General features: G+C 36.5%; 2 protein-coding genes and 2 non-coding genes across 13 annotated transcripts; 2 read left to right on the forward strand and 2 right to left on the reverse strand.

Annotated features, from left to right (window-relative positions):
* Positions 1 to 979: 979 nt before the first annotated feature.
* Positions 980 to 1,138, reverse strand: LOC122317614. The gene has a single exon (XR_006244541.1). It is a non-coding gene; the product is annotated as a U1 spliceosomal RNA (small nuclear RNA).
* Positions 1,139 to 1,231: 93 nt separating this feature from the next.
* Positions 1,232 to 11,124, forward strand: LOC122315300 (cysteine synthase-like). Of its 5 annotated transcripts, XR_006244000.1 has the most exons (12): positions 1,240 to 1,996; positions 3,251 to 3,308; positions 3,410 to 3,519; positions 3,617 to 3,674; positions 4,085 to 4,348; positions 4,426 to 4,563; positions 4,656 to 4,707; positions 5,330 to 5,409; positions 6,145 to 6,204; positions 6,389 to 6,473; positions 7,107 to 7,172; positions 11,089 to 11,124. XR_006244000.1 is itself a non-coding variant. In XM_043131139.1 (11 exons), exons 1-11 carry the CDS (start codon positions 1,962 to 1,964, stop codon positions 7,118 to 7,120), a joined length of 954 nt encoding a protein of 317 aa, XP_042987073.1. In that variant the 5' UTR covers positions 1,240 to 1,961; the 3' UTR covers positions 7,121 to 7,314. The 5 variants fall into 5 exon arrangements, 3 of the variants coding, with proteins under 3 accessions (XP_042987074.1, XP_042987073.1, XP_042987072.1); XM_043131139.1 differs by lacking the exon at positions 11,089 to 11,124 and having other exon boundaries at positions 7,107 to 7,314; XM_043131138.1 differs by lacking the exon at positions 11,089 to 11,124 and having other exon boundaries at positions 1,252 to 1,996; positions 6,389 to 6,469; positions 7,107 to 7,314.
* Positions 1,844 to 2,004, reverse strand: LOC122317707. Its single transcript, XR_006244623.1, has one exon. It is a non-coding gene; the product is annotated as a U1 spliceosomal RNA (small nuclear RNA).
* On the forward strand, positions 9,255 to 21,160 carry LOC122315299 (cysteine synthase-like). Of its 6 annotated transcripts, none has more exons than XM_043131135.1 (11): positions 9,255 to 9,564; positions 11,089 to 11,152; positions 11,240 to 11,358; positions 11,450 to 11,507; positions 11,950 to 12,213; positions 12,292 to 12,429; positions 12,521 to 12,572; positions 13,005 to 13,084; positions 14,172 to 14,231; positions 14,922 to 15,002; positions 20,882 to 21,160. In XM_043131135.1, exons 2-11 carry the CDS (start codon positions 11,114 to 11,116, stop codon positions 20,969 to 20,971), a joined length of 981 nt encoding a protein of 326 aa, XP_042987069.1. In that variant the 5' UTR covers positions 9,255 to 9,564; positions 11,089 to 11,113; the 3' UTR covers positions 20,972 to 21,160. The 6 variants fall into 6 exon arrangements, with proteins under 6 accessions (XP_042987069.1, XP_042987070.1, XP_042987071.1 ...); XM_043131136.1 differs by lacking the exon at positions 9,255 to 9,564 and adding an exon at positions 9,572 to 9,747; XM_043131137.1 differs by lacking the exon at positions 9,255 to 9,564 and adding an exon at positions 9,759 to 9,925.
* The last annotated feature ends 4,807 nt before the right edge of the window (positions 21,161 to 25,967 follow it).

A 25,967-nucleotide genomic window follows, 5' to 3' on the forward strand; every position in this document is an offset into this window, starting at 1 on the left:
AAGATAGAAGAACACAGTTTGAAAGTATGGTGCGTTATGCTGCACATGAGACTCACGCACCATCACGCTTTGAAGAGCCTGATGTCGCCATGCGCAGCTCCCTTGGGACCAGCGTCTCCTAATCTTCTAGATCTGACCTATACTCTCATTCCTAGTGTGGGCATGTGAGCTGCACGCACCACTATAACTAGTGAAGGTCCTTTGCCAATAATTCAACACAGTTTTCGGTTGCTATTATCTTATGTTTCGGTTTTTTTTAACTAAAGATCAAGTTAAAGTAATCATAACAATCTCATTCAGTCAATCCAGACCAACAAAATGCAGCACACAAATCTTCACTGCAGCTTCTAGCCGTAGTTTTATAATTTATTTATCAAACTATATAAAAACCACTAGTTTTATAATTTATTTATCAAACTATATAAAAACCACTTCAAATGGCTTGCATAGTGAGAGCCAAAATTTTAAATTTGGGAAGGATTGTAGGGCTACCATCCCATCAAACTTTGTATCCTATAATCCTTTATGGACCATCTCATATCTTTTTCTGGGTTATTATTTTTTTGGTTTGGTTTGCCTTCATTTTCCTTTTCAATCATTAAAATGCATGTTAATTTGATCTACGCAGAGTAGTATCTGCACACCGAAACATTAGGATAAACGTGAAGCTACTGAAACTATAGGATAGAATCCCTACAGTACATAATTTTCTAAGCCCAAGCATATATTAAGTTATTAACGTTGGAGACAAAAGTTTTCGAATAATAATAATTTATCACTATATATTTTTTAATATAAATCAAGATATAAAATAAATAATAAAATTATTTTTTAATAATTTTACAAAAATCTTTAATTTAGTTGAAAAAGAATATTAATATATAAGATAAATAGGAAAATTTATATTCTAATATATTTATAAATATAAAAGTATAAATAATTACCAGAAAATTAAAAAACGTTTAGAAATTAGAGTTAACAGGGGCCGCGCGAACACAGCCCCCGCTACCACAAATTATGACGTACACTCTCCACAAAAGGGAGATGTTAGGCGGGTGCACCTCCCAAGTGCAATGAAAGCCACCCACCTAGGCCATGGGCCTTCTTGATCACCCATTGACCCCGTCCAGGTATGTAAGTCTTTAAGGCCCTCATCGTTTTTCTCTTATACAATCCCCCCACCTCCCTCCTTTTCCATTTAGTCCATGTGGGACATTTGCATAGTTTTGAAACCCGACAAAAACAGAAGCCGAAATCAAGATCTGGACTGGCTTTTCCTCGCGTTAATTCAGTAAATGGTACCACTTTTACATAGTGCAAAAATCACGTTTCTGGGCACCGCTTCACTCTCCATTTTTTTATCGTTAGCTACCACCAAGCTTAATCTATGACTTCCACATGGTCATCTTCTGCAATCTGCATGGGCACCAAATGTCAAACCAAGTCCCCAAAACCTCTCGTCCATCCCTACGATTTTTTGTTTGAAAATTCACGACCGACTGACCCGAACAATAGAATTATAGAACACTACAAATAAAAGAAATTTGGGTTTCGGCTTTCGAGATTTTTTAAACAGTGTCCAGAAGTACAACTTATAAAACCGGAAATGACCTTCCATACTCGATCGGCACCAGATCGAACCGGGCATAAATTATTTCAAATATAAAAAATTAATAAAATTAAGGGCGTTCTAGAAAGTCATCTCGTTAGGGCATCCATAGAAACTCGCAAGAAAGATCGTGCTGCATGACACCACTTGAAGCGTTATTATTGTATGAAATTAGAAATCTTGAAATTTCTTCTCTACAGAGCTCACGCCTTGGAAATTTTGGGTCTAAAATTGGTAGGGGCCGCGCGAACGCAGGCCCCCGCTACCACAAATTATGACGTAGGCTCTCCCACTTGGGGAGACCTTAGGCGAGCACCCCTCCTGTGTGCAATGGAGGTCACTAGCCTAGGCCATGGGCCTTCTTGATCACCCATCGACCCCGTCCAGGTAAGTATGTTGAACGGTCTGCCTTGCTTCTTATTTATATTTCTTGCTCCGGTCTTTTCGTTTGTAGTTTATCCATGTGGGACTTAGGAAGGCTGCTCTCCCAACACGTGGTATTATGGAGCCAATATTTCCATCTTACCATAGCACAACTGCACAAGTAATCTGCTCAGGAAGATTAAAAAAGGCCAAAAAAAAAAAAAAAAAAAAGAGAAAAAGAAAAAAAGAAAAAAAAAACTTGATCGGAGACTTTTTTAACACGTGCTATTGTTTTACGGACATGGTGGCTGATGCCTATCTCAACAGTAGGAAAGTTCCACGGTTGCCTATCCATATTTTGAAATATTGGAGTCTTTGCCATGTTAAATGGATTAGAGTTTCTCTAATGATGCTGCTGCTGCTCTGCTTATTGTTGGTTGTTGAGATTAAGGCATAATTTTGGGGCTTTGTGATTCTCTCTCAAAATTCTGAGGTACTGGGATGCCTTTTTGGCTGGCAGCTGAAGTTCTTGTACGAAGAAATTTTGAGCACTCATAAATTTCACAGCTGTGACTGTCTTTTCTGCACAGATTGGTTCGATAAAGGCCCTCTCTCGTTTGATTATTCATTGGAATGTTTCCATTAGTGCATTCGTGCCTGAGATTTCTCAGCTATTTACTTTTATCTTTTTTCGCTCTGCTTGTAGTTGGTTGTTGAGATTAAGACATAATTTTGGGGGTTTGTGATTCTTTCTCAAAATTCTGTGGTACTGGGCTGCTTTTTTGGCTGGCATTTGAAGTTCTTATACGAAGAAATTTTGAGCACTCACAAATTTCCCAGCTGTGGCTGTCTTTTCTGCACAGATTGGTTGTTAAGTATGAGATAAAGGCCTTCGCTCGTTTGATTATTCATTGGACTGTTTCCATTAGTGCATTCGTGCTTGAGATTTCTCAGCTATTTACGTTTATCTTTTTCTCATTCCTCTTTTTCCCCTTTAAGCATGCATTCTACTTTAAATATCTTGGCCATTACATAGTTTTGTGCTCTGATTGATTTGTATGGCATTGTGTGTGTATGTGTATTCTTTCTTAGTTCTCGTTATTTCAAGTCTACTTGTCAATAAGAAGAGATAAGTTCTTCTGTGAATCTCGAAATGCAAGATATTATCTACAGGCAAATCCAAATGTGCTCTTAATATTTTCTCCAGCTTTCTCAGCAGCAACTCTTGTCTCCAGAGTCTTCTTTCACTCTTTCACAATTTTCTTTCTCGGTGTGCAGTTTTACAGAAAAAAAAAATATGGAAGAGAAGTGCGGGATCAAGAAAGATGTTACTGAAGTATAATGTTTTAATTATAACTACTGCTTTTCATTTTTCATGATGCTTTTGGTCATTTTTCGATTTTGCCGATGTTTTTTTTTTATTTTTGGCTCGTGTAGTTGATAGGCAATACTCCAATGGTATATCTCAATCGTATTGTGGATGGCTGTGTAGCACGTATTGCTGCCAAGCTTGAGATGATGGAGCCCTGCTCTAGTGTTAAAGACAGGCATTTAATCTTTTCACTTATCTTTTTCATTTTGTTGGTATTGATCATATTTTTCTAGCATTTATTCTAATATATAGAATTGATTATTGACAAGCAGGATTGCATATAGTATGATTAAAGATGCAGAGGATAAGGGTCTAATTACAAAAGGGAAGGTTAGTGTCTCATGACTATCTATTTATTTTACTGTTGGTCGCATAAATTCTGCACCTTTCAACTTTGCCCTTCTGGATGTTATAAGAATTAGACTCCAGTGTTGCCTACCCTCAACACTGCCCTTGATGGTGGTTGTTTGGTTTTTGACAGTTTCACAAGTTCTGTTAGGCATCTGACATAGTCACAATATATGCTGATATTAACCTCATTATTAGTTCATGCTAGACTCAGCTCGGGGTTTTCGTTCACAATCAGTGATGCTCACATCATTATGTTTTCCAATTTATCTTTTTCTGTTATCTATCATGTTTGATTATGGAATTGATACCTGTAATATGTAATCATATTATGTAACACGGAAATACCATATTTTCCATTGATTCTGGATCTATTTCCATGACGAGAAAAGACCATCCTCATTGAGCCTACCAGTGGTAACACTGGCATTGGGTTGGCATTCATTGCAGCGATCAAGGGTTACAAACTTATCCTTACCATGCCAGCTTCAATGAGTATTGAGAGAAGAATTGTGCCCCTAGCTTTTGGATCTGAGTTGTATATAACAGATCCTGTTAAGGGACTCAGCGGGAATCTGGGGAAGGCTATTGAGCTACTTGGTGAAATACCCAATAGTTATATGCTTCAGCAATTTGAAAATGCTGCCAACCCAAAGGTATTCTTTGCATCAAATATCTTGGAATATGTCATGATTGACACAGTTAACAAATCTTTTTGTTATTCTTCATTTAGATCCATTACGAAACTACTGGCCCAGAGATATGGAGAAATTCAGGAGGCAAAGTTGACGCCCTGGTTGCAGGGATAGGGACTGGTGGAACGGCAACTGGTGCAGGAAACTTTCTCAAGGAGAAAAACCCAAAGATCAAGGTTGACTTGTGTGTGTGAGTTTGTGTTTGAAAGAGAGAACACACCTGCTACTATTGTAAGCTAATTGTATGTTTTATCTTGCTTATGTTTAGGTATATGGGGTTGAACCAGTTGAAAGTGCTGTGTTGAGTGGAGGACAGCCTGGTCAGTTTATATTGTGTGCATGCCCTGTATTCCTTATTTTCTTGCTACTGTTGTTTCTTGTCTATTAGTGTATATATATATATAGCATAATAGCAGTCCATTATCACATGGAAGATGTGCCAGATTTCTGAGATTCACTGGTACAAATTCCACTTCTTATTTTTGGATGACTGAGGATCAGGGTGTCGGTAGCACATATTGCAGAAATCAGTTCAGAATAGTGTATTTTGGGAATTTAATAAGTGTACCTGTTTTCTGAGAGCCAGCACCACTAAGCTCAATCATGGATAAGACTATTAAGTCATGCTTTCAGGGAGCACTTCAATAAAAAAATTCTCGTAAACTCAAAATTTATCCAATTTTTAAAACCAGAATGAAGATTTTCCATTTATAGTTAAATTAATATAAGTTTTTATTTTGAGAGTTCTTTTATTGGGATAGAAGTTGTGCATTTATGAGCAGTCAAATCTCTTGTAGAACTTGGCTGCCATTAATTTGGTCATTAGTTGCAGCTTCATATCTGGAATTTAGTAATGCTATATAACTTATTTGGTTTGGATTTATTCTCAAATGACAGTTCTCTAACTATAGTCTATGCTCCGCATGCATATTCATGTTAAAGGCATGCATTTGATCCAAGGAATCGGTGCTGGTATTATCCCTACTGTTCTGGATGTCAATGTGCTTGATGAAGTTATTCAAGTGAGTCTGGAAACCATTTTATTAGCATCCGATTTGATTTGACGTGTAATATGATCTTTTTGGTGCTTTAGGACATGTTTGGGTAATGGGATGAGATGAGAATTTTATGAATAGTAGTGAAATGGTTTGTGAATAATAGTGAAATGATTTGAGTTAAGATGTTTTATTGGGTTTTGAAAAATGAGAGAAAAAAAGTTGAAGAAAAATATTATAAAGTTAAAAAATTATTTGAATATAATTTTTTAATATTATTTTTATTTTGAAATTTAAAAAAGTTGTATTGTTTTTTGTGTTTTATTTGGAAGATTGGGAAAGTTGTAATGATTTGGTAATGTTTAGATAAAAAAGTTGAAGAGGCATATCATTTGGGTGTGAATCAGCTCTATTCCACAAGAGAGCAAATCGAGATTTGTATTTTTTTCAGGTCCAAAAAATGTTTATCTGCCAATCTTGAAATTATCAAAAATAGAAAAACATCTGGAAGACCTTGTTTATATTTGTTATTCTGTCTCTATTAAACAAGACCTTTTTTTCTTCTTTTTATTAAGTGTCTCTGTTAAACAAGACTTGGACAGGATATATCAGATAACTGATATTGCCATCCAAACAAAATAGCAGACACCTGCATTATTACGGTTTTAGAAGATTCAAAAGTGAAACATTGTAAGTTCTTGTCAGGTATAAATGCAGATGTGAATCTCCTATCTGACTCCTGATATTTGGGTGACTTTTCAGGTATCAAGTGAGGAAGCTATTGAAACTGCTAAGCAGCTTGCGTTGAAAGAAGGCTTGCTGGTATGGTAATTAATAACGATCAGCTTTAATGGTTCTCCAAGAATTTATTAGAGTCCAATTTTGTTAACAAGAACTATTGTGAGTCCTTTTGCTGCAGTTATCCTATGAGCATCCAACTTATCAAAAAAGTTATCCTATGAGCATCCACTTCTGTGCTGAACGTGGGGGAACTGTTTTTTTGCAGGTGGGGATTTCATCTGGTGCGGCGGCAGCTGCTGCAATAAAGTTGGCAAAGAGGCCAGAAAATGCTGGAAAGCTCATTGTTGTAGGTCTAATTTCCTTCTTCAAATTGCTATACAATTACAACCCCTTCTGTCCTTCGTTCTCCATATTATGATAGTGTGCCTATATTGATTTGGTGCTTGAATGGGGTGTACTTTAAAATGAGACTTTCAAATGACTCAAGTCCAATCTGAAGTAATAACATAATCTTTTGAAAAAGGAACTTAAAAAAGAATTCACAACAATTTGGTAACTGCATTGTCCTATTCCTTCAATGTCATTCCTAGGAGGATCAATATCTGAGACTTGTTTAGCCAACCTGGATCGTACTTAATTCATGCCTACGGTTGAGAATGTGCATGGTGTTCAGGTCAGTACCTCAGTTTGGACCCTAGGAAAAGGCTATATGTTTTTTTTATAGGTAAAATAAAATTTTATTGAAAAGAAAAGGGCATAGAAGTTATACAATGAGAACTCCTAGTTACAAGAGAGAACTATAAATGGGGAAAAAGCTATATGTTTTCTATCTGTCAGGACTAAAACTGATCCATTGTTCACATTCGGTTCATTTATGCTTTGCTGTTGCTATGCCTAGACTGAGATTTTTGAGTGTGCTTAGATGGCTTAGAACTTTTCCCGTCTGCATATACTGATCTGAGTCCATTTTGTTTGCGATGCAGGTGGTTTTTCCTAGCTGCGGTGAGCGTTATCTGTCTTCCCCGCTATTTGACTCCATCAGGCGTGAGGTAGAAAACATGACTTATGACTGAGATGTTACCGATACCATATCCACTAGGTGGTATAAGTTATAAATGGATAAATCTAGCGTAAGTCTTTTGTAAAAATATGGATCTAGTAAATAGAATTTTTTTTTTTTTTTTCACTTTTTATGATTGGATCAACTTTTTTACGAGAAAAAAATTTGTCTATTTAAGGTTTTTACAAATTATTTTCCGTTATCAAAATTATCCATACTTTTGTATTTCTATAAAGTTAATATTATATATTTTTTTAATAATTTTTAATTCTTAAGAACTAAGAATTAAAAATTGATTTCACAAACGGTGCCTACTTTAATATCTAAAATTCACATAATAGACCAGAATGGAGAAAAAAATCATCCCTGGCTCATGATAACGGTTCGAACGGAGATATGATTCTCTTTGCATTTATCCATAAAATAAATAGCAAATATATAAATAAAAATGGAGACATGGGATTTATGTGGTTTGGCACAAAAGCCTATGTCTACGGGTTGCTGAGGTGAAATTCACTATAATGAGTGATTTCAAAAATTTTTCATGGTTTATATATCGTTCAATACAATGGAGGAATTTCGTGGAGATCCTTTAGAGTTGTTATGTATGATGGAGTTTGGCCTATAAAGCTTTTGTGAAGAGCCTTTGGAGAGTCTATTCCTTATATAGAGGTTTATTTTTTTAGAGTGATTGAATCTAATTTTTTATTTATTTTTATTGAGTTCAACTTACTTTGCAAAACATTTTCCTTTTAGGAATCTGAGTCTATTTCTTTTTAAAAATCTAAATCTCTTTTCTTTTATGAGTCTAAGTTAACTTGTCTTATCTCTTTTTAATTTTATCTCTTAACTTAATTTTCAACATTATCACAAAGCTAAATTATAGGCTGCTAATTTGACCCCTACAAATACCCATTATTATTTAGGACGATTTGCTGAACAATAAGGTCTTAAGAGTCTTCAAGTCAATAATCTGTAAAATAAATTTGAAAAATTGGTTTTTGATTTTCCGTTTAGTTTCTAGTTTTCTGTTTATTTTATGATAAACGACGAAGAGCTTAACTTGTAGAGATAGGCGAGAGAAATACTCAACCTCGTTGGTTGCGAGCACGGAGCTCCAGCCTCCTTTTTAATGGGAGTTGTAATCAACCGTGTTGAGTATTGAGTGTAAGCGTGAAGCTCTATTTTGGCAGGAGGTGTAGTGGACCACCCAAACGTCATCCCATACGAAGTAGTACTTGAAAGACGTGCACGCTAACAGCAAGAATTACGTAGCAACATACGAAAGTTTAAAGAGTTGCAAGCAGCAAGCAACTGTATCCTTAGTTTTTGGCCCCAATAATTCAACAAATTATATATTATGGATGGAAATATATGGATAAGGAAGAGAGAGCTAAAATATGGATGGAAATGGATGGAGGAAACCGGAAATGGAGCTGAGTTAGAGTGGCATGACACGCAACCTTAATTTCATATATATATAATCAAAGATATATCATTAATGGTGAAAGATATATATATATATATATTATCTGGAGCATCTGGATTTAGAAAAATATAGTTGTAAGCATAATTGTATATTAATCTGTACATTAATATGATGTGATTGGTCAAAAAATAGATTTTATTGAAAACAGTATTAATTTAAATTTTAAGTATAAATGAATCAGTATTGATATATAGATTAGTATGCGACTATGCTTGTATATATCAAAAATCTCTGAACTTTTTATCAATGCCCATTTTGTGGGGTTTACGTATGTCGTCTCTCCCGAACTTGGCCAACGAAAATCAAGGAAGAAGAGATAAATTTATTGATATTATTAAAAGATAGGAGATTCAAATTTTTTATTTATTTTTTCCTCGGCAATAGAGACTCAGATTTTTAAAGAGAGATGAAGATATTTGAAAGGAAAAGATTTTATAAGATAAATTAGATTTAATTACTTTAAAGAAATAGATTTATATAAGAAAGAAACTTCAGTTTTTTACAAAAGATCCTTGCGCTAAACTCTACTATACATAATGACTCATTTCTATTAAATTTTTTAATTGTATTGAACTAGACATCAAAGATTATAAATTTACCGAATATTATGGATTTCGCCTCCGGAGCAATCCCTATGCATAGACTTTTATGTCAAATCATAAATGTCCCTATCTCCGTTTTTATTTGTTTACTTGCTATTCCGGATTATTCTTTTCTGCCTACCCATCTCTTATACGAATTTTAGGCATTAACTGTAATCTTATTGGGCAGCTGGCGATTCCTTTCGATATAAATCTTCAGTCTTGGATTGATCAGTTTGTCTCTCCGGCAGTTGATAGTGAGCTGTATTGTATATTTGAGGCTTTGGCTTTGGTTTTTCTCCCCCTTATGAGTTACGAGGCTGTTTTTTCCGTATTGTTTAATACAGTGTTACATCTTTTCGGCAGTTGCTCTGTTTTTATCTGTTGGTTGTTGAATATCGACGACGTATATTGGAATCTTGGTTTGGTTTGTTTTTTCTTCAAGTTCTGCATTATTGGAATCTTTCCGAAATTGGATTCTTCGACATTTCTCGGTTATGACTCCCATCTGTGCTCTATTTATATTGAGTGTACACTTGCTCGTGATTGAAAGTCATATTAAACTTTTGAGGTTCTGGCGATTCTTTCGCTAAGTTCTGCACCATTACTCATTACTCAATACTCATTGATAAGCAAGCTTATTACATTCCAGAACAAAACGGCGCTACCTAAGTACACACTTCTGCACTAGTACTTGTACTTCTTATACGAAGAAGTTTGAGTACTGAAAATGTGTTAGCTATTTCCCTGTTTTCTGCCTTGTTTTGTGGACTGCTTCTTAGACTATTCTTATTTAAAGTTAAGGCTTTTTAGTTTTAGGCTATTCATTTGAAGATCCACATTATTGGGGGATTTCGAATATAGAGTACTTTGACATTAATATTGTCAGTCTTCTTTCCTTTTTTCTGTTTTGTGAACCTTTTTGGTTATTAATTTGTGCTCTTTGAACCCCAAGGGATTGACCCAAGTGGTGAAGGTCTTGGTCTTGGGTATCACTCCCTTTAACGTCTAAGGTTCAATATCTCTTGAGTGCAAACAATCTTTTGGGGCTACAGTGCCACATCCATGATGAAAAGCCAGCGATTTAATGAGTTTTGTATAGGAAAACTTCCGAAAGTAAAGTGTATTGGACTGGAGTTTACTTTGCAAGAGTGGGTCCAAAAGACCCTACCTTGAAGAGGGTTCCCCGACTTCAAAAAAAAAAAAAAAAAATTGTGCTCTTTGAGTGGAACTATCTGTGTGAAGAATCTACAGATAACTGGACTGTTTGCAGGACTAGATGGAAACTTTCGAGGGTGAGGTGCATGGCACTGGGGTTTATTTTGCAGGGGTGGGTTTGAACGGTCCTGCCTTGAAGAGGTTCCCCGACTTCCAAAAAAAAAAAAATTGTGCTCTTTGAGTAGAGCTTTAAACAATCTGTGTAAAGAATCTGCAGATAACTGGACTGTTTCCAGGACTGGATGGAAACTTCTGAGGATGAGGTGCACGGGACCGGAATTTACTTTGCAGAGGTGGGTCCGAAGGGCCCTGCCTTGAAGAGGTTCCCCGACTTCAAAAAATAAAAATAAAAATTGTGCTCTTTGAGTGGAGCTTTAAACAATCTGTGTAAAGAATCTGACATAACTGGACTGTTTCCAGGACTAGATGGAGATTTCTGAAGAGTATATGTTGGCTGGTTAAATATTCTTTGCTATGATTATGTTTTGTGATCTGTCTCTAGTTTAGTTTGTCTTGATTTTGTTAAAATATGCCCTAGACATCTCAGTAATTTTTTTAGGACCGTAACTTTGTATCTTGAAAGTTTTTCTGACTCTTTTACAATTTTATTTAATCAGTTTGCAGTTTCATTCAAAAGACAACATGGAGGACAAGTGTGTAATCAAAAAGGATGTTACTGAAGTATTACCTTGTCATAGAACTATTTTTTCTTTCACTCCTCTTCTTCTCAAATTCAATCTTGCTAATGTTATTATTTTTCTTGTGCAGTTGATTGGAAATACCCCAATGGTATATCTCAACCATATTGTAGATGGCTGTGTAGCTCGTATTGCCGCCAAACTTGAGTTGATGGAACCCTGTTCTAGTGTTAAAGACAGGCATATCATGTTATTACTTTGTGTTGATTGTCTTTTGCATGATACTAGAGTGATCTAGCAACTAAATGATACTAACTCATTTTTGTATGTTGGCTTGTAGGATTGCGTATAGCATGATTACAGATGCAGAGGATAAGGGTTTGATTACTCCGGGAAAGGTTAGTATTGAAAATCCCCCAAATCTGGAGTGTTTTTAGACTGGTCATACAGATTTCACTTTTTGACTGCCTTGTTCTAGAAAAAAATTGAATCCAAACCCATTTCCCACGTCAAATTTATTTACAAGGGCAGCAATGTGGCTTTTTCCTGCCATGCAAGTTCCACTAATTATCCCATATACAATCTGGTTACACTTGTGCTTACGTTAACCCTCTATTATGACTCAACAAGTTAGACCATGAGTATTTTTCAGGGATGTGTTTGATAGTTTGGTGATGCTCATATTGGAGTAAAATTTTTTTTCCCATCTTTCATTTTTCTTTAACCAAAACATATTTGACTGTATGAGGATATAGTCATTTTGCTACATATGTTGGCCTTATTATGCAATGGTGGGATTAACATACTATGATTGTTGATATGTTTGGATGACGGCAAAAGACCGTCCTCATTGAGGCTACTAGTGGTAACACTGGCATTGGGTTGGCATTCATCGCCGCCGTCAGGGGTTACAAACTTATACTTGCCATGCCGGCTTCAATGAGTCTTGAGAGAAGAATTGTGCCCCTAGCTTTTGGAGCAGAGTTGTACCTTACAGATCCTGCCAAGGGTGTTAATGGGCTTTTTGAGAAGGCCAATGAGCTACTCAGTCAAATACCCAATAGTTATCTGCTTCAGCAATTTGAAAATCCTGCTAACCCAAAGGTACTTTTTTGTTAGATTTATTGTCATGCGGATAGCTTGTTGAAACCCTTAATCGATGGTTCTGTCAATCTTTTTTAGATCCATTATGAAACCACTGGCCCGGAGATATGGAGGGATTCGGGAGGGAAAGTTGATGCCCTGGTTGCAGGGATAGGGACTGGGGGTACGGTAGCTGGTGCAGGGAGTTTCCTCAAGGAGAAAAACACCAAGATCAAGGTTCTCTTGTGTATGTGTATGTGAGGGGAAGAGAAATAGCTCATGTCTCTATTTGGTGTGACTTTTTATGTTTCTTTTGTTTATGTGATAGGTTTATGGGGTAGAACCAGTTGAAAGCGCAGTCTTGAATGGAGGAAAGCCTGGTCAGTAAAGCTTGTTCTACTTGGGTGTTTCTGATGTATACTTTGATGGTGCCATTTTGCTAATTAACAAAGCTTGTTTTACTTATCAAAAGAAAACAAAATCATAAGTCATGCTTTTGTAAATCAGATCCATTTAAGTACAAATCCTAGTAAAGTCAGAATTTACCTGTGCTTTGAAAATAATTTGACAATTTCTCTGGTATGTTTCAATATAAATCACTTTTAATATGAGATTCTTTTCCTTTAATGGAGATAGAAGTCGCCCATGCTTGGACAGTCAAATATGCCGCCAAATTTGGGTTGCATAGATGTTACCTTCATTGTCTAATTATGTGTTATATTTAGTTCTATATAGATGTCTGCTTTCATCTTCTTTCATTTCCAAAAGTAAGTTCTCTAACTATACATATTACATGCATGCACAACTTATAGGCAAGCATCTTATCCAAGGAATTGGTGCTGGTATTGTGCCTGTTGTTCTGGACCTCAACCTGCTTGATGAAGTTATTCAAGTGAGTCTGGAAATTATTTTATTGGCCTCCACTTCGATTCTCCTGTGAACTAATTTGCTTGTGATATGGTTATACTTGTCACTTCTTGAGTGAAAAATCCAGAATAAGCATGGCCAGATTGCATCATAATAAGGGGATAGGCAAATGTTCATTTCAGTTTGGTTCAATTGTCTATTATGCACTTGTTGAGCTTTGCTACTCATCATCCCCACACACCACACACCACACTTTTTATTATTATTATTATTATTATTATTTTTTAATTTTAATTTTTGGTTTTATTCTTCCTAAACTAATTGAGTTCTTCTACTCATCATCCATACACCACATATTTGGTAAGAGAAAAAAAATAAAATAATAAAAAATTATGTATGGTGTGTGGTGTGTGGGGATGATAAGTAGAATTTTTCGCACTTGTTTGTTTTAACATTAGATTTTTTTTAACATTATATATTAGGGAAGTTCATTTCAGTTTGTACTTAGTCCAAGGGATATTATCTAGATTTGAGTCGGTTTTAGGGGCTTGCAATATTCTTATTTCTTTATGTAATCAAGATCACAGTTCTTTCTAAAGAACTGGTTCTTTCTTGCTAGTTTCTGGTACATTTTAAATCTGAATAAACATCCAAGCATGCTGGGTTCAGGTTCAGAAAATTCTTTGTGACGCCTTGTTTATCTTTGCTATTGTTGTTTTTTTTTTGTTATTGTTATTTTTGTTTTCTCACCGCCAAATCCATTATTTGCATTTTTGGTATCCATGAACATAATTGCATTTGAGTGTATTTTTATCTGAATCTTGAAGACAATAGGATGTTCTATTTTCTTGGACAAAATGCCATGCTAGGCGTGGAAAAAAGTTGCAAATCCTTGTGATAGTCACTGATGATGTGTGCTGTGTACTTTTTCATGAATGGAGACCTTTTCTAATAATATTTTCAGGTGTAGTATTTTCTTCGTGAATCTTGTTGGAGCATAGTGACAAGTGCGTGGTACTGTTTGCGTGCAATATTTCTTATCTCTTTTAGTTACAAATTCAGGCAGGGATTTCCTTTCAATGGCTCATGATGTTTTTGGTAACTTTTTTCAGGTATCAAGTGAGGAAGCTATCGAAACTGCCAAGCTACTTGCCTTGAAAGAAGGATTGCTGGTAAGTTAGTTGTTTTTATTATTACTCACCTGGATGGTGTCAATAGGTGATCAGGAAGGCCCATGCCAAGGCTACTGACCATAATATTTGCATGCTGAACAAAATCGAGCATAATGGTCAATGGAATCGGATTTTTTGCACTTGATATAACCATATTCTTATGATTGCATCCAGTGAATAATAAAGTTTAATTAATTGAAGTTTAGAAATTGTTTTGATCGCTTCAATTTTCAAAATATCCAACCCATTGAAATTGGGGATCAAAGCCTTTATATTGTTGGAGCTTTTGACTTTTTAAAGAACATATGAAGCACGTAGTTTTGTTGCATTTATCCATTGATGTGAATATTCATTCATTTTAAACAAATCACATGGAAAGCTTAGCAATTTTAATTGGCAAAAATGGATAATACTTAGCTGAAGTTCAAGTACATCTAGATTTAGGAATGTAAGATTTTGCAGTAAGCCGAAAGATCTTAGTAGTTAATAAAAAATTAGAAAAAGAAGAAAACTCCTATTGTTAGGATTGCATTGTTGATCCAACGATAAAGAAACTTTGTATGGTCTCGTCAGGGGCTATGAAACGCTGGCCCTCACCGTTAGAAACTCCTATTTTATGTGATGTCATTAGGCGCAGATTCTTATAATACTGCACTTCTGTGCTTAATGTGGGGGGCATGTTTTCTGCAGGTGGGGATTTCATCTGGTGCTGCAGCGGCTGCTGCAATAAAGTTGGCAAGGAGGCCAGAAAATGCTGGAAAACTCTTTGTTGTAAGTCTAGTTGCCTAGTCCAAATTGCTATAGAACCTCTGCTGCTCTATTTTGTCTGTATTATGATAGTGTGCCGAAGCTGATTTAATTCAGACTTCATATCAGCACCCCTCCGAAGATCTTTCAGACATGACTTGGACTCCATATGGATTGAACATTTGAGATACATAAATTCTCTCGTTGTGTCCTCGAGCTAAGTGCAGTCAGTATGGCATATAACTGATGCATTATGATAATGTGATGAGTTCTGATGAATGGTTCAGTGGGTCATGTTTGATATGGCCTTGTGTGCCGAATTGGCGGTGCTAAATGGATCTCTAGCTCAAAGTTGTTTCGTCTTGGAATGAAGTTCCATTTTTGTCATTAATATCTGAATGAAATATAAGAAAAAACTACGGATTCCAAAGCTTCAAGTCCAATATTAAATATAACCAGAATAATCTCTAACAAAATTTAGAAGAATTTGGCTGACTGACTCCTTATACTTCAGTGGTGTTCCTAGGAGTAGCATAAATAGTCAGACTTCTTTAGCCAACTTGGTTTTGTACTTAGTTCCTGCCCATGGTGTGGTGCACTTAATTCTATTGAACGTGCATGGAGTGAGGTCTGTTGTGAAAAACGATGACAATGAATTGAAATAACACCGAATTAGAAAAAACGATCACACACGCAATCACACACGACACAAGATGTACGTGGTTCGGCAAATTGCTTACGTCCACGGGAGCTGCAGAGGATTTTATTATTGAGAAATCACACTGCAAGATGGGTCACAACACTGTTCATCCACAGTGTTTTCGTAGCTGCTCTGTTACAGACAAAAGAGGCAAAAATCATATATATAGTTCAAACGGCGGAATCCCTAAAACGCATATTCGCTCGAGCGGCGTGTCGAGCGCGCGTCGAGCGAACTTCCCTTCCGTATCCCGCTCGAGCTCACTGTCGAGCTGACGTCGAGCGTTCGACTCTGCCTGATTTCGCTCGAGCGGCCAATGCCTCCGCTCGAGCGAACTCCTCCTGCTCGAGCTCACTGTCGAGCTGACATCGAGCGTTCGACTCTGCCTGATTTCGCTCGAGCGGCCAATGCCTCCGCTCGAGCGGTGTGGACCAGACTCCACATTACTCAACAATTCTCCCACTTGGAGACTGGTACACTCGCTGTATTACCGTCTTCCTCAAACATGATATCCTCCACCTCTGCAACTCACTGCTCCTGTCTTCATTCTAGAAGACCAACTGAAGTTGCGCACAACTTCAGTTTCTCAAGCGTAACACCCTTTGTCAACATATCAGCAGGGTTCTTGCTTCCACATATCTTCTCAAGTAACAACTGTCCGTCATCTAACAATGACCGTATGAAGTGATACCTGATCTGAATGTGCTTGGTCCTGGAATGGAATGCTGGATTCTTGGCAAGGAATATGGCACTCTGACTGTCACTGTAGAGAGTGCCTTTCTGATTCTTCTTATCCAATTCTTCCAAGAAGCCTTGTAGCCATACCATCTCCTTTGCAGCCTCTGACACTGCAATATACTCAGCTTCTGTTGTAGACAAAGAAACTGTTTTCTGTAAATTAGAGCCCCATGACACTGCAGTACCACCAAGTGTATAAACAAAGCCCATGGTACTCTTTCTGCTGTCAATATCTCCAGCTAAATCAGCATCAACATAGCCCTGCACCTCCAAGCTCTCTCCAGAGAAACATAGACAGGTTTCTGAGGAACCCTTTAGGTACCTCAAAATCCACTTCACTGCTTCCCAATGTTGCTTTCCTGGGTTACTCATGTATCTACTCACAACTCCCACTGCATGGGCAATGTCCGGTCTTGTGCAAACCATAGCATACATAAGTGAACCAATGGCTGAGGCATAAGGAACCTTACTCATGTAATCTCGTTCCTCCTCTGACTCTGGTGACTGATTCTTGCTGAGTCTGAAGTGACTTCCCAAGGGTGTGCCAACTGGTTTGGCCTTGTCCATGTTGAACCTGCTGAGTACCTTTTTCACATACTTAGCCTGTGAGAGTCTCAACGTACCTCTGACTCTGTCTCTGACAATTCTCATGCCAAGGATTTGCTTTGCAGCTCCCAAATCCTTCATTGCAAAGTGCTCTGACATCTGCTTCTTCAGATTATTGATCTCATCAATACTAGCCCCTGCAATAAGCATGTCATCCACATACAACAGCAAAATAATGTAAGAATTGCCAAAATGCCTGACATAGCAACAGTGATCTGCCTGACATCTAATATACCCTGCACTGTGCATAAAGTTGTCAAATTTCTTGTACCACTGTCTAGGAGCTTGCTTCAGGCCATACAAGCTCTTCTTCAGTCTGCAAACTGAACCTTCCTTTCCCTGTACCACAAACCCCTCAGGCTGGTGCATGTAGATGTCTTCTTCAAGGTCTCCATGAAGAAAAGCTGTCTTCACATCTAACTGCTCAAGAAATAGATCTTCAGTGGCAACCATAGCCAGTACCATCCTGATAGTTGTGATCTTTACCACAGGAGAAAAGATCTTAGAGTAGTCAATACCCTGTTTTTGCTGAAAGCCTTTTACAACAAGTCTAGCCTTGTACCTCTTACTGCCATCATGCTCAGTTTTCACCCGGTACACCCACTTGTTGTGTAATGCCTTCTTCCCTGATGGAAGTTCTGTCAACTCCCATGTCTGATTCCCTAGCAAGGAATCCATCTCGTCTTTCATGGCCAGCTCCCACTTGCTAGAATTCTCATCTTGCAAGGTTTCTTCATAACTCTGCGGTTCTCCACCATCTGTCAACAGAATGTAATTCAAAGTAGGTGAGAAGCGCTGTGGGGGACGTATAGTCCTAACTGACCTGCGAACTGCAACTGTAGGAGTAGACGGTTCTGAAACTGCCTGCAGAATAATAGGAATGGGTGTACTGGACCCACTCTCCCCGTCACTCTCATCTCTACACTGCACTGTGACCTCTGACAGGTCATCCAATCCTACAAACTCGGACTCCTGAGGAGCTACTGCAGGAACTGTACTCGACTTATCCTTGTACATCATTTTCTCATTGAAAATCACATTCCTGCTTCTTATGATTTTTCGACCCTGATCATCCCAGAAACGATAGCCAAATGCCTCGTCTCCATAGCCAATGAAATAGCATTTCTTTGACTTAGCCTCAAGCTTACTGCGAGCATCAGAATCAACAAGCACATAAGAAAGACAACCAAAGGTTTTAAGGTGAGAAAACTTAACCTCTTTCCCGCTCCAAACCTCCTCAGGCAATCCACAATCCAGTGGAACTGATGGCCCTCTGTTTATCAAATAAACGGCAGTGCTGACTGCATCTGCCCAGAAAGTGGGTGGTAGTCCAGCGTGCAACCTCATGCTTCTAGCACGCTCATTAATGGTCCTGTTCATACGCTCAGCAACTCCATTTTGCTGTGGTGTCCCAGGAATGGTCTTCTCCATTCTGATACCCAGAGTTGCACAGTACTCCTTGAACCCGCCATCAACATACTCACCACCATTGTCAGACCTCAAACACTTCAGTTTCAAGCCTGTCTCTGTCTCAACCATGGCTTTCCAAATTTTGAAAACATTAAATACTTCAGATTTATGTTTCAAAAAATAAATCCATACCTTTCTATTATGGTCATCAATGAACGTAACATAGTAGCGAGAACCTCCAAGAGATGCAACTGGAGAAGGACCCCACACATCTGTGTGCACAAGATCAAGTCTTCCTGTCTTTGGCGTCCTGCCACTTTTCAAGAAGCTGACCTTCTTTTGCTTCCCCATAACGCAACTCTCACACATACCGAGATCAACTGTCTTCAGTTCTGGTAGCTTGCCTCTAGACAGAAGTTCCGTCATGCCCTTCTGACTCATATGGCCAAGCCTACAATGCCACAAATCTGCTGTGCTCTCTGCAACGGTAGTAGCAATAGTGTCAATTAAACCAGTAGTCATATAAAGTGTACCAGTTTTCTTACCCCGAGCTAGTACCAATGCCCCTTTTGTGACCTTCCAGGTGCTATCTGAGAACACCACTGAATGACCACACTCATCAAGCTGCCCAACAGAAATGAGGTTCTTCTTCAACTCAGGAATGTGCCTGACCTTTTGCAAGGTCCATTTGTTCTTGCCAGGGAGTGCAATGTCAATGTCTCTCATCCCCACTACGTTCAGAGCCTCACCATCAGCCAAATATACCTTCCCAAAATCACCTGAAACATAATTCCTCATTAGTTCCCGGTGGGAAGATGTATGGAAGGAAGCCCCTGAATCCAGTATCCAGTCATCAACTGGACTATGAACTGCAAGCAATAGTGCATCCTGTACTTCTTCAGTTACCACATTAGCACTATCATTCTCCATCTTCTTGGGGTTTTTGCAGTTTTTCTTTATGTGGCCAGCTTTGCCACAGTTCCAGCAAGTTGCCTGCTGACCAGGCCTCGACTTGCTCTTGCCCCTATACTTTGATTTTGATCTTCCTCTGTTTGAATTCCTGTCATGTGATCTCCCTCGAGAGTCAACATTTAGGGCTGAACTCAAACCCGAGGTCTCGCCTGAATCTTTCCTGCGCACCTCCTTAGCCAAAATCAAATCACGAATATCATCATATTTCAGTTTATTTTTACCAGCAGAATTACTAACAGCCATTCTCATGGCTTCCCAACTATTTGGCAATGAAGCCAATAGTATCAGTGCACGTATCTCATCATCAAATTCAATTTCAACATACGACAATTGATTTGTGATAATATTAAAATCATTCAGATGTTGTGCAACAGACGTACTATCTGCCATTTTCAAATTGAATAACTTTTTCATCAGATGTACCTTGTTATTCGCTGACGGCTTTTCATACATACCTGACAAAGCCGCCATGAGATCCGCCGTCGTCTTCTCCTTGATGACGTTGTGTGCAACGGATCTCGACAGGGTTAGTCGAATAACCCCCAGAACCTGTCGATCCAACAGGTTCCAACTAGCATCATCCATCTTTTCCGGTTGCTGCCCCAATAGTGGAAGATGGAGTTTCTTCCCATAGAGGTAGTCCTCTATCTGCATCCTCCAGTATCCAAAATCCGTGCCATCAAACTTCTCGATCCCCGATACCTTCAATTCATCTCCAGCCATCGTTTCTCCTCAGACCCGAACCTTGGCTCTTGATACCAATTGTTGTGAAAAACGATGACAATGAATTGAAATAACACCGAATGAGAAAAAACGATCACACACGCAATCACACACGACACAAGATGTACGTAGTTCGGCAAATTGCCTACGTCCACGGGAGCTGCAGAGGATTTTATTATTGAGGAATCACACTACAAGATGGGTCACAACACTATTCATCCACAGTGTTTTCGTAGCTGCTCTGTTACAGACAAAAGAGGCAAAAATCATATATATAGTTCAAACGGCGGAATCCCTAAAACGCATATTCGCTCGAGCGGCGTGTCGAGCGCGCGTCGAGCGAACTTCCCTTCCGCATCCCGCTCGAGCTCACTGTCGAGCTGACGTCGAGCGTTCAACTCTGCCTGATTTCGCTCGAGCGGCCAATGCCTCTGCTCGAGCGAACTCCTCCTGCTCGAGCTCACTGTCGAGCTGACATCGAGCGTTCGACTCTGCCTGATTTCGCTCGAGCGGTGTGGACCAGACTCCACATTACTCAACAAGGTCCAGCATGAGTGTGGACTCTAGAAAAAGCTGTATGTCATCTGTTTGCCAGGAACGAACCTGATTTTTTTTTTCCTTCACGCGTTGGTTTTCTGCTTTGCCAGTGCCATGTCTAGACAAAAGGTTATGTTGAGTTCACTAAAGACGTAGAATTTTACTTGTCTGCATGTGCTGATTCCAATCCCATTAATCCATTTTGTTTGTAATGCAGGTGGTTTTTCCCAGCTGTGGAGAGCGTTATCTGTCTTCTGAGCTCTTTGATTCCATCAGGCAGAAGGCAGAAAATATGACTTTTGAGTGAGGTGTTCATGAATATCACAAACTGCCCATGTCCTTTGCATCTTCTGGATGCCATAAATAATGAGAGATGTAGATTGTTTGCAGTATTTGCACCTGTTTCTCGTTTCCCCGTCTGTAACAATGTAACACTTTGTCTCGACACATTCATCTGTGTTCCATTTATTTAAATCTGACTCTTAAAATTATGTCACATCACTTTCTTTCATATTATTTATTTAAATCTGACTGCTTCAATCATGATTTCAATAAGGTATTATGGTAATTGTGGGTTGCATTAAACCTGTGTATTTGATTCCTTGCTTGAATGGTAATTTCAACGTTTCGATAGTTTTGGTGTGGTAGTACCTTAAAAAAGTGATTACATAAAATTTAAAAAAAAAAAAATTGATAATTTTCAAGGAGAATTTTATTACTGGGGTAAACAAAAAAATAAATAAATAAATAAATTTTCAAAGGGTAAAGAAAAGTAGAGAGATCTGCTGTAGGCATGGCAGACCCGCTTAAGGAGGGGAATCTCTCCTATAACATGCTTCACTTTGGATTTATAGGAAGGAGTTTGACATTAATGCTGAATCAATTACGAAAATATATTGACCAAAGGACTGTGGCTTGATTGGCATAATCCCTTTCGAATCCCTCTCCTTAAATATATCAAAAACAAATTATGAAAAAATATATTAAAAGGACCATTGTAATGGTTTTTTTTTTTTTTAATTAAAGTAAGAAACTTTTTTAAGAAAATAGTATAAACTATTTTAATTAGATTTTGCCCCCACCAAACACTAACCTTTGGCTCCTCCACAAATATCGAGTATAATTATATGCCTAAATAACTTATAAGGTGTGACATTATGAGTGATAAGGGTGGGTGGTGGTGTATCTCATATGAGTGATAAGGGTAGGTGGTACAAGTTCTAAATAGACAAATTTCATATAACACATTTATAAAAAAGTTGATCTATTATAAAAACAATTTTTTTTACACTTTTCATGGTGGGATCAACTTTTTTACAAAGAAAAAGCTTGTTTATTTATTTGAGATTTGTACAAATTATTATTCATGATTAAAATTACCCCTACTTTTGTATTTCTATATAGTTAATATTATAATTTTTATTTATTTATTATATATACAAGGGGGTGGAGGGTTTCAAACGAAGTTTTGAATATTATTTTAGTGACCATTTTGATTAAGACACTAAAATAAAATATTTTGGTACTAGTATCATTTCAAGATAGTCTATATATAGATAAATTAATTATATATGTATAAATTATATTTTAAAATAATATCAATACAAGTTTTAATAAGTTAAAACACATATATAAAACTCAATAATACTTTCAAGTTATTAATCCAACTATTAAAAAAATAAACACTTATCTTCATCCCGAAATGAGAGTATGGATTTAATTTTCAGTCCTCAAGAAAAAGAAATTAAAAGAAAAAAGTTAAGAAAGTAGTATTCAAATATAAGAATTTGAGTAAAAATTACAAAAAAAAAAAAAGAAATTTTACATTAATTACAAAAATACCACAACCATGCCCACTTCTTAGACCGGAATATAAATGTCGGTTAGTACATTAAAAATCGGTCAATATTGACTGAAACATATCGAAATGACTAGTATTTAATCCTATATGAAACATATACCTCCCTTGTATCGGTTACAGTTTCGGCATGATAAATTCCAATTGGTACAATATTCAAAATATTGGTTTTGAATACAAATTTTCCATTTACATCGTAAAGCCATCGGATTCCTAGCCTATAATATTATAAATGGATGTTGTTACCTTGGCACTATCGCAATTTTGCACGAACATCTTCCAAATATCTCCCCTCCCTCTTGTCGAGTCTCTCTCTCTCTTCTCTATCATAATTTTACATGAACGGTTGGATTCGAACTCTAGTAAAATAGAAAAGCTATTCAGGCTTTGACCATGCGAGGGTGCAACGTGCATACAAATATACAGACCAATATAAATAATATGTTTTTAAAAAATATTTTTAAAATATACTTATAAAAATAAAAAAATTAAAACAATTAAAATATATAAGTAAATATATTTGATAGACATATTTAAAAGTCATACTATCATTTTTTATTTAGATTTAAAAAAAAGAAAAATTCTTCTAATGATCATCACTACATCATACAATACACATGATTTATTTTTATTTTTTCTTATAAAATATATGGTGTATAGATGATGAGTTAAAAAAGTCTTTTAATTTAAAAATAATAAACTAAAAAAATAATTAAAAAAATCAAGTGGATGCTCTAAAGAAAATAACTTAAAAAAAAAAAGACAAACCATTAAAAGATATTAAAATAATAATTAAATAACTTATAATTTAATTAGATAATATTTCATTGAAATATTCGATACATTTATGATATTTCATTTTTTTTTTATATTTATTTTGTTTACTTTTGCTGTGTGTTATTTTCATGCTTTTAAATAAATGAGATTCTGGCGGCGAGCTGCTTCCGTGGGATAAAGTATAAACATTGATAAGCGGAACCGCATGCTCGCGTTGCTTTTCTTTTCAACAGCTGGAAGTACGTGGCACACGAAGGAATGACATTTTTTATGCTGGCAAAGAAATAAAAGCAAGTCAAAGGAATGGCAACAGGACATGCAAATTATGGATAAGTTCCTAGCTACGCTACGAAAACATTTCTTTTTATTTAAAATTCTTGGGAAATGGAGCATATATGGACAAAATATAAAAGTATTAGATGATCTATGCAGAAGGAAAAAGCTAGTTTACTCACTTGTACCATTAGTAATTTTTATTATTTAATAATTAACGAAATGATTTTAAATACATTGATATATTTTTTTAATTTTTTGAAAATATTTAAATATATTTAAAAAATATGAAAAGAAAAAATAAAAAATAAATTTTTTTTTTCCAGCTTGAGCCCCAGTTACCACTGGGCGACAAAGTAGTTTGGTCCTTATGCGGAAAGCATGAAAGGTACCATACGGAGGAGCTTTTCGGCTCGGTTCGGCGCTTCGGCTGGACCATGTAATTAAATTAAAAAAAAATCAAAATATTGGTTGGTGAAAAACCTGCAATGCACAATATGGGAATTACCAATGAGCATTATGCAACTATGCTCTTTGTCACGTTTGAGATACAGAGCAAGCACGCTTTTTTTTTCCTACATGGAAACATGGACACTAATTGTATTCTTTGGTTTTACTGGGGACGCATGGGTAAAAAGCAATAGTTCTACTTTTTCTTTGACTGTTGGATGTATGGGTTGCAACACTTTTGTTGAGATGCATGGCTATAAAAAGAATGTAAGCAAGGTCTTTTGAGGGTTGGAGTGTAGGAGAAGTAGTGTAATTTAGTTTTGCTCTCAAGTTTTTTATTTTTTTTTCATTTTTAGAGATAGCTCAGGCAGGTAGAGGGAGACAACAGTGTAGTTGTAGAGCCTTTGGCCCAACTATTGCTGTTCATCCTTCCTCCTCTGCCTGTAACCTTCCTATCCAGTTTATTTTAATTCCAGTTTATTTAATTTGATGTCATTTATTTTTCTTACACATTTAAGCTCGCATTTAAATTCTTGCATGTTTAATTTGATGTCATTTACTTTTCTTGCATTTAAATTTCTACTTATTTAATTTGATATCATTTACTTTTTTTCCTTACACTCAAACAAATCCAACAATATGAATCTGGTTTGCGACCATTACATTTTCATTTCTATTGCATTTTTCCATTCATTGCACATACTACTATTTTTGTTTGTGAAATTTTTCACCATTTTTTATGAGTTTGAATTTAAGTACACTTTCCTTGAGAAGACGATATATGAATTTTATTTTTAATTATTACGTAACACCCTCTTGCACTTGGGAGAGCGTTTGTGCTACTCATTTTTTAGCGAATCAATGCTCACCCAAAGGTTTTCCTCTGCTTCATGAAAAGTCCAATTTCATTTATTATTTTATTTAATTGTGGCTCACGTGGTTTTATTTTATTGTAATTGTAAAAGACGTTTCTCACTACCGATCGTGATTGTTAACTTGCAAGTTGTTATGTATGTGACACTGTGTACCTGTGACAACTCTGATGTTCAAGTCAGTAACAAGTGAGGGATAATAATTCCAGAATATTTAATCAAATGATTCGAGAGTTACATGTCGCCCTTATATATAGGCGTAGAGACTCAATGGATGAGTACTATAAACAGATTAACTTTAAACAATGCTTAGCCATTAAGAGACTTATTTCTTATGTATCGAAATTATCTAATTGCCACGTCGTTTATATTTATAGGCTGAAGGTTCATTCCTCCTAATAAATAAGGTGGTTAGGCCTGTATTAGACTACACGGCTCCCTTGAGTAGCTATCATTTAGAGATGATGGGTATTGGGCTATGATTTGGGCCAAACTAATATTAACCCCTCCAATTACCCTGCTAATTCCTCTCACATGTAAGTATCGAGAATTTATCAATGCAGAACCCATAAATATCTTGATTTACATTACTAAGGACATTTGAAACTCCAGGCTACCCTGCTAGCCCATTTATTGTTTTTGTTGAATCCAAGTTTTCAAATTTTGTGTAATTATATATCTACACATAGATTTTGATGATAACAAAGAATTCAAATCTCAAGCTCAAATTGTCTACACAATAGAGTCAAGCACATCAAGGAACCAAACATAAACAAGAATGGAACAAGTTCACATTAAAATCATAGACTAATGTTGTAAATCTCTTAAAAATTCAAAATTAGGATTAAGGCTCAAAATTAATATTTTATCATAAAGCATTAAAATACAATTTTCACATATGCATGAATATTTTAAAAATTAAATTTGAAAATTTTGAAAGATGATTGATTTTCATATTTCACATGTGCATTACATGATTAAAGGTTTGAATTTTGAAAATATTAAAGATGATTGATTATCATCTTTCACATGTGCATGTTTTATTTGAATATTTTCAAAAATGATTGATGTTT

The sequence above is a fragment of the Carya illinoinensis genome, chromosome 7, assembly GCF_018687715.1.
Source record: "Carya illinoinensis cultivar Pawnee chromosome 7, C.illinoinensisPawnee_v1, whole genome shotgun sequence".
Taxonomy (NCBI): Eukaryota; Viridiplantae; Streptophyta; class Magnoliopsida; order Fagales; family Juglandaceae; genus Carya; species Carya illinoinensis.

Coding starts and splice junctions, on each gene's coding strand:
- LOC122315300 (XM_043131138.1), top strand. CDS start 1,962: ATGGGCCTTCTTGATCACCCATCGACCCCGTCCAG. Junction 3,675..4,084: donor GTCTAATTACAAAAGGGAAG/GTTAGTGTCTCA, acceptor TGACGAGAAAAG/ACCATCCTCATTGAGCCTAC. Junction 4,564..4,655: donor AGAAAAACCCAAAGATCAAG/GTTGACTTGTGT, acceptor GCTTATGTTTAG/GTATATGGGGTTGAACCAGT.
- LOC122315299 (XM_043131134.1), top strand. CDS start 10,730: ATGAGGTGCACGGGACCGGAATTTACTTTGCAGAG. Junction 11,153..11,239: donor TCAAAAAGGATGTTACTGAA/GTATTACCTTGT, acceptor TTTCTTGTGCAG/TTGATTGGAAATACCCCAAT. Junction 12,430..12,520: donor AGAAAAACACCAAGATCAAG/GTTCTCTTGTGT, acceptor TTTATGTGATAG/GTTTATGGGGTAGAACCAGT.